This window comes from Rhincodon typus, chromosome 7 (genome assembly GCF_021869965.1).
Source record: "Rhincodon typus isolate 14 chromosome 7, sRhiTyp1.1, whole genome shotgun sequence".
Classification (NCBI taxonomy): domain Eukaryota; kingdom Metazoa; phylum Chordata; class Chondrichthyes; order Orectolobiformes; family Rhincodontidae; genus Rhincodon; species Rhincodon typus.
The window spans coordinates 67926959-67935337 of NC_063338.1; the positions used below are offsets into that span (position 1 = coordinate 67926959).

The following is an 8379-nucleotide window of genomic DNA, read 5'->3' on the forward strand; positions in this document are numbered from 1 at the left end:
TAGGGTCTAGGCCTGAAACGTCAGCCTTCCTGCTCCTATGATGCTGCTTGGCCTGCTGTGTTCATCCAGCTCTACACCTTGTTATCTCAGATTTTCCAGCATCTGCAGTTCCTACTATCTCTTGCTGGAAAAGCTCAGCAGGTCTGGCAGCATCTGTGGAGGAGAAAACAGAGTTAACTTTTGGGTCCGGTGACCCTTCCTCAGAACTGATGGTGGCTGGGAAAACGTCAGTTTATATGCAGAAAATAGGAAGGTGGGTGGGGTAGGGAGTAAAGATAGGATAGAGCTGGAAGAGAGAAAGACAGTTGGACAGACAAAGGAGTTGCTAACGATCAGGCTGGGAGGGTGAGTAGTTGTCAATGGGGACTGTTAGTGACTAACAACAGGGGGTGTGTAACTCCTCTGATGCTGCTTGGCCTGCTGTGTTCATCCAGCTCTAAACTGTGTTATCTCAGATTCTCCAGCATCGGCAGTTCCTACTATCTGGGTAGATATTTTGATATTGGTGTGTGTGTGTAGGCATAACGATATGATATGGTGGACAGAAAAATGCTATAACATTTCAAATGAGAAATAATGTATTTATTTACATAATCTATAGCAAGTCAAGTTCGCAAATTCGCTTCTAGCAAACTGATACAAGCAAAAGCCAGTTATAATGGCATACTTACGCGAAGTAAATATTTATTATTCAAACGCATACTTTATTTACATCATTGCAAATGACAAAGGTATATGCGCTCAAAAACTAAATGAAGCTCAGCTACATGTGTTTCCCTGCCGCTGTTTTCTCTTTGAATTTTAGAACCATTTACAGAACAGAATACACAATAGTATTTATAAGGTGACAAAGCTTTGGAGACATAAATAACTCATTATATAAATAGCAAACGCAACATTAAACAACATTTAGAATTGGACTCAGTAGTGAAAACATTGATATGCATTAATGCAGATTTTTTACAAAAGTGGAGTGGGGAATAAGTTAGCAAGTTGACTGAAGACTGGAAGACTCAGACTCGGTAGAAACTGACGGATGGGCTCCTCGTCTGTCTTTGCTTTTGAGTTTCTTAAGAGAGGAGCATCTGGTGTCAGAGTGATTGAAGACTCTTCGAGTGTAAGTTTTGAAGTTAACCCCGACAAAAGCGTACAGAATGGGATTGAGGCAACAGTGAAAGAAGGCGATGGCTTCAGTGATGGCCATCGAGGTGATGACAATTTGCTCCAGCTCGCAGGAGTAGGCGCTGTCTTTCATGAGCATCACCGTGTCAATGGAGATGACGATGTAATAGGGTAGCCAGCAGCAGAAGAAGGTGACAATCAGGATGATGGTGATTTTCAGGGCTTTGCGCTTCTGCAAGCCGGTGGAACGGGACAGCCGGGAAATAATGATACAGTAGCAGATGAGGATGACCAGAGCGGGCAGAACGAAGCCCACCGCGATGCCTTGGATTCGGAAACTCATCCTCCAGAACTGGTACGTGCCATCGGGGTAAATGCGCTCACACACCACCCTGTCGTCGAGATTTCTGGTTTTAGCAAACACAATGTCGGGCACAGTGAGCAGAATGGCTGGTAACCAGACGCCCACATAGACTAACCGATCAGCCAGCAGCTTCCGCGGTCCCGTGCTGTTGGTCGCATGCACCACCGCATAGTAGCGGTCCAGGCTGATGAAGGCGAGAATTAACACGCTGCTGTACAAATTGACGGTGTAGATGATGTGCACGATCTTGCACATCGCGTCTCCGAAGTACCAACTGAGGCTCGCGTCGATAGACCAGAAGGGCAGGGTCAAGACAAACAGCAAATCCGCCACCGACAAGTGCAGCCTGTATTTGTCCGTCATGGTGCGCACTCTTCCATGGTAGCCCATGATGACCACCACCAGGCCATTGCCCACCACCCCCAGCACAAACACCAGTGAGTAGACACACGGTAAGAAGATGCTTTTAAAGTACGCGTTTTCTCCATCGCATAAGGCACCCTCTGGATATGTGTAATTGTACACGTCAGTATCATTGGGATAATTGGCATCATAAGCCAGGCGATAATACTGTAAAATAAACAAGAAGCTTTATTAACAAACACCCAAACCGTCAGTTTAATCGATACATTTTCAGCCCCGGCTCTTCATTACCACCAGAGCCACGTGGTTACCACCCACACCCTAAAGTTTCCAATAGGAAACAGGCTTTTGGGTTGTTTGGGTTAGAATTTCTGACAGCCACAAGTTTTGAACTTGTTAACGGCTAAGGCCAGCCTTGTGGTTGTTGTTGCAGGATTGAGTTACAACTGTTAAAAGTAAACTCTAAATGACTGGAGAAACGCAGCAGGTCTGGCAGCATCTGTGGAGAGAGAGAGAGAGACACTTAGCGTTTCCAGTCCTATTCTGCCAGACCTGCGGAGTTTCTTCAGGAATGTCTGGTTTTGATTCAGATTTCCAGCATCGGCATAATTCAACTCTAGGCAATCCGCGTGTGAGGAGACAGACCGGGTCTGGGACCCCGCTGCGTGCTAAAAATACGCTGAAAATTCACCAAGAGGCAGGTTGGGTTTGGGAAGCGCAACGTTGCCTCGAACTGGCGAGCGCGTGTTTCACTTTTTAATGGAACAGCGGGGGATTTTTACAAAAGAAGTCACAGTGACGAGTCCTCATCTCAAAGCAGGACTGACTCCTAGTTGCTGGAGTGGGGAGCGGGGGGAGGTTGGGGTTCACTCTCATGTGGGACTCATGCTTGCAGTAATTCTGTTCAAACAGCGCTCTGAGCTATGCTATTCTGCTCCTTGCGACTTGACACCGAAATTTTAACGGCTACTTGTAAACCACTTCAACGTTTTCTTTCTCAGGTTGCTGACTGCTATTTCATTCCGCGCGCTGAAGTTTCACTGAGTCATAAGTAAAGGCCAGCAGAAGCCTGAGGAGATTTGCTTGTTATTACTGCGTTAACTGTTCCCCATGCATGACAGTTGGAGCGTTCGTGACCTCGTTCAACAATACTGGCATGTACCAAATCTATATGCCCCGAGTTAAATATACCTGCGGGACCAGGTAGCCACCTGGAGGTATAAGCGCTTCCTCTATGTGGAAGAGACGAATGCGAACGGATCTATTCATTGGCATCAATGAAACTTGCCTTTTAACTTTGAAAAACTGTGGTTGAACGCTGTTATTTTAAACTTTCTACCTCCTGTGATTTCTTAGTTCCAAAGCTAAAGAATCTTAACCGCGCTGGTTTCAAACAGCAAATCGGAATACAAGACGCGGTAAAATGAAAACCCCTAACCAGATACTCGAGGCTAAATCAGATCAGCAATGTAAAATGTCTTTTCAACTTTCTTCCCCTGCGGCCGGTTTCACTAAATAATCACAATTTGGAGAGTTTAATTTCGAACTGGAAGCATTAAAAAAAACCCCATAAAACTCCTATTGAATTTTCAGTGATATCTTCAATATCTAATATGCTAAAATGATTGTGATCATTCTTGCTTGGCACACAACTGCCATAGGCAAATTGTTACCTGCACATTGTACTCATATAAATTCATTTACAAACTATACATAAATGCATTTGCAACACTTAAAAGTATGTTTTGGAAATAAAACATCATCTTTTTAAGTACAGATTATTTTTAATTTTGTTTCACAATGTACAGTTATTTACAAACATAAAAATATTTAAAGGAACATTTTGATATTGATTAAACCTTCTCTTACCATTTCATCGAACTCTGAATCTTCAGTCATTCTGCACGATTCCCAACAGCCCTGACCGTTATACCGGCGGAAGTTCACTTCTTGTAGCGTTCTCTAAGTATGAAAATATTGTATGAAGTTTTCAAACTTAAGTCCCACTTAGACCCGCGCATGCGCACAGCGAGAATCGTAATTTCTTAGCTCGACCGAAGGAAACTAGTTTGAATAATGAATACAAAAACAAACCCAAAGAATAAGGGGCATTTACAAGCACCGCTGCCTAACTGTTGCGGAAGCATTGGAAGCAACTGTTATTTTACAGCATCCGTTATACAGAATGCACACTAGGTGATAATATTCAATGAATTTAATGAAAATTTGCTTTTGTGAAAGTATTGCTATTAGACCATAAGACCATAAGAAATAGGAACAGGAGTAAGCTGTTCATCCCAAGTGCCTGTTCATTCCCATTCAATAGCATTATGGCTGATCACACATTTTTCACGCCCTCCGCACCCCCCCAACCCAAATTCCCCATTGATCAAAAATCTATCAGCCTTAAACATACACAAGGATTCTGTAATAAAAACCAAAAGAACTGCGGATGCTGTTAATCAGGAACAAAAACAAAGTTGCTGGAAAAGCTTTGCTGGTCTGGCAGCATCTGTGAAGGAAAGAACAGAGTTAATGTTTTGGGTCCAGTGACCCTTCCAGCAACTTTTTTTGCTGTTGACAAGGATTCTGTCCCCACATCTCTCTGCGGCAGGGAGTTCCAAACACTCTCAACCCTCTGAGACAAGGAATCCCTGCTCATCTCAGTCTTAAATTGCACTCCCCCTTTATTCTGGGACTGTTCGCTCTGGTGTAGGCTCTCCCATGAGGGGAGTTATCCTCTCAGCATTTACCCCATTACACCCCTTAAGAATCCATATGTTTCAATGAGATCATCTCTCATTCTTCTAAACTCCAGTGAGTGGAGCCTGAATCTATTTGACCTTTGATCATTAGACAATCCCTCCATACCATGGATCATTCTGGTGAACCTTCTCTGAACAATTGATTGTATAATTGGCCCAACTAATGTTCTTCATGGGGTAGCTGTCTGAGCCACTGAATGTTGTCTCTGGAAAGAGAAAATGGGAAATCTTGTCTGCACAACCGTTTGTCCATCACTTATTCCTTCTTATACTTTGCTTTTGCATTTCTGTTTTGTAATTTTATCTTTCATTTTTCAATTGGCTAACTTTGTTTTCTTTATCTTTTCCCTCCAGCTCAATCATTTCTTCATCATTTTTGGGTTTAAGATATTTGAAGCACATCAGCATCCTCAAGAAAGCCCCAACGAGTTCTCAAGATAATTAAGGATGGGCCATGAATATGGCCACACTAGCAACACTCACATAGAACAGTACAGTGCAGGAACAGGCCCTTCAGACCAACCATGTCTGTGCTAACCATGATGCCATTCCACATCCCAAGAGCCAATAAAATCCAGACAAATTTGCTGCAGCCAGGGGTCTAACCATGCCTGCTGACTTCACTTCACATGTTTAGATTTCCACATTTCTTTTCAGGGCTGCACCAAGTTGCTGAAACTGCAATGTAATTCCAGGACAAGAAGAACCACATTTTGCGTCCTGTCCAATCAGATTGTGGGATTGTGATATTACAAATACAAGTGTTGCAAGGAAGCATAGAGTTGTTAGTTCAATACAAATCAGGTACAAAAAGAAGAATGAAGAGGGGGAAAGTGGTTGGACGAATAAAGAGGTTAATTGAAAGAGGAAAAACAAGACAAGAAATAAAATTGAATCAGAGATAGTAGGAACTGCAGATGCTGGCGAATCTGAGATAACAAGGTGTAGAGCTGGATGAACACAGCAGGCCAAGCAGCATCATAGGAGCAGAAAGGCTGACGTTTCGGGCCTAGATTGCTTCAAGGTAATGTTGGGAAGTAGGTTGGTCAGCTAGATGGACCTTTGCTCTATTGCAACTTCAGAAGGTCACCATGTTACTATGCAACACAAAGAGATCTTCCAACAATGCATTCATTCCAAGTAGTTACTATACCACATTTGTTGTCTCTGGCCTCTTCCATAAATTCTTGTAAACAATCATTAGAGTTTTCCACTGTTCCCTCGGTGTACTCTGAACTTAATTCACTGGTAAATGCTTTCAGTTTGTTTGGTTATATATTTTCAATTTTAACATAATGATACTTATCATTGGTATTGTTTATTCATAGGTATATTTTAAAATCTTTTAGTATAAATTTTAATGAATGTTACTTTTATTGCTTTCTATTATTAAAGCATAATTTATGACAACACATACATAATTCTTTGAACTTTGAACTTTGTTGAAAACTATGAAGCTACTAATCCTATTAAATGCTATAATTCTTGCTTAGCTCTTTCAAAGTTGCTGCCTGTGGTCTTTATTGTTAGTCAACTGTAAATTATATAGATCAAATTTTCAAACTATGTAGTGAAATGTTATGTTGATAATTTCATATATAATATGATTAGGTCTCCTGTAATATCACTAACTTTTTTGACCAGCTTCGATTATTTGTGGTTATGTCTGTTTAGAGGCCAAGCAGATGTTTTGATCGTAAAATGGTAAGCACAGTTAGTCTGTACATGGTTGTAAGCCTTCCACGCATATCATGGTATGATTTTGTTGTTACCCCATCCTACCTGTAAGGGGAGGAGATAGTCCTTCAGTAAAAGCTGCCTGAAATGGATTGTAAAGAGTTTTGACTCCATAGTCCTTGTCTATGTTGTGAGGATCCAAAATGATGATTGTGATGAGCCAAACATTTATGTTGACATTTTAAAGGCAGTGTTGCATTAATTATATTAACATGTTTCAATTTGAAAAAAAAACTTGACAGAAGACAGAACGGCAATATGGAGAATTGGAAAAAAAACTTTCTTGTTGAACTGTCAGAAACTAACGTAAATTTATATTTTCCTACCTTTACACTTAAATGTGCCATTTTATCCAACAGAAGCTACAGGCCTCAACCAATGCTAAACAAGAATGATGGAGATAGTAGGAACTGCAGATGCTGGAGAATCTGAGACAACAAGGTGCAGAACTGGATGAACACAGCAGGCCAAGCAGCATCATAGGAGCAGAAAGGCTGACGTTTTGGGCTTTGTGAAGTTCCTCTAAAGTATTAAAACAGCCAAGATTATTATTATAGTTTTGAAAAACTTAAAAAAAGAAATCAACTAAGATGTAGGACATCTGACTCTGAAAGGTTGAAAAGTAATCTTTCCAGAACTTCTCTAACTTTAAAGCACGAGTCGTGACATGACATGAGAAACTTTCTTTCCTCTTTCAGATGCTGTGGTATTCTGGTTTGCCCTTTACAGGATTGCAACATTGAAGCCTTTTTATTTTATGTCCTTGTCAAACACAGGGATGTAATATCAAGATTAGAAACAACATAAATAAAATGTGAAGTTACAAAATATATTTTACACAGAAGGTTATTTGAATCTAGATCAGTATGTAGCACAAGTAATTACTGATACAGAGGTTTTAACATAATGAATTAGTAAGCATTTGAAAATGAAAAGAATAAAAATTATACAAGAAATAGAATTGCAGTTGCAGTTCCAATTGAAGATCTTTCATTGATGCAGGTGAGAGTGGCTAAATTTCAACACCCTTGTAGATACTGTGTACATTGACCCCAAAATTCCTAGGGCTGGAGACAGCACACTACCAGCTAAGGGAGTATGGCCCAGAATATGTTCAGGATCTCAGATCTGCCAAGATATTGTTCCTTTTGACCAAATCATTAAATTACGACAAGAGATGTGAGCAGATCTTCCTGTTATTATCAACCATATCAAGGGGTATGTCAGGGGTAGTTCCCATGCTTCCATAGATCCTTCCACAGTTTAGACCAGATATGAATCTCCTTGACCCATTCTGAAGGATGCAAGCTTTTATGAAAGAAAAGTATCAATAACTTTTGGGTTCAATTGCTTTCTCTATTCAGAGTAGCTTCTGGAAATTGGGATTGATTTCAACTTGCCACAACAGAGTAATGCCAAAAAATAACAATCTTAAAATTGTCTCATTGATTTTGAGGACCAGCTCACTGCTACTTTCACAAATGCCTAACATTGGATGGCTAAATGCCTGCTTATTTCAAGTGGTGAGCTCCTTTCAAGAAGCAATTTGGGGCGCTTTGAAGTACATTTAGATTAACTGATAATATAGCCAAAGTTACCTGTAGACATAAGTTGCAAATGATATTTTGTGAAGCCAGGTACAACAAGAATGCTTTTTCATGCTGGAGAAGAATGTCTAGGACAATGTCCTTCTGGTTTCCTTCCTTGTGACCATACGTCACGCACCATAAGATCATAAGAGATAGGAGCAGGATTAGACAATTTGACAAGACTGTGTGGGTCTAATTATGGCCTTAATTTAACTTTTCTGCCGATCTCCCATAATGCTTAAACCCCCTCCCCTTGTTAAACAAAAATCTGTCTAACTTAGTCTTGAACATACTCAGTAACTTAGTCTACACTGCTCTGTGCTGTGGAGAATTCAAAGGTTGATCACTCTCAGAGATGGAATTCATCTGCCTCTTCATTTAAACAGAAACCTTTGCTTTTATACTGTATCTCTTAGTAGCAGATTCTCAAGGAAATTGA

The 8379-nt window shown here is 40.7% G+C and overlaps 1 protein-coding gene and 1 long non-coding RNA gene across 2 annotated transcripts; one reads left to right on the top strand and one right to left on the bottom strand.

Annotated features, from left to right (window-relative positions):
• Window positions 1-560: 560 nt before the first annotated feature.
• Window positions 561-3811, bottom strand: cxcr4b (chemokine (C-X-C motif), receptor 4b). Its single transcript, XM_020518119.2, has 2 exons — window positions 3719-3811; window positions 561-2056 (listed from the first exon to the last, which is right to left on the bottom strand). The coding sequence occupies exons 1-2, from the start codon at window positions 3746-3748 to the stop codon at window positions 986-988; spliced, it is 1101 nt and encodes a 366-aa protein (XP_020373708.1). The 5' UTR covers window positions 3749-3811; the 3' UTR covers window positions 561-985.
• Window positions 1795-7312, top strand: LOC125483543. Its single transcript, XR_007262484.1, has 3 exons — window positions 1795-1938; window positions 4969-5638; window positions 6711-7312. It is a non-coding gene; the product is annotated as an uncharacterized LOC125483543 (long non-coding RNA).
• Window positions 7313-8379: the final 1067 nt, after the last annotated feature.

Excerpts from the sequence above, each read along its gene's own strand:
- cxcr4b (XM_020518119.2), bottom strand. The coding sequence starts at position 3,748 with ATGACTGAAGATTCAGAGTTCGATGAAATG. Across the intron at positions 2,057-3,718 it reads ATTCAGAGTTCGATGAAATG|TATTATCGCCTGGCTTATGA; the intron begins GTAAGAGAAGGT and ends TTTATTTTACAG.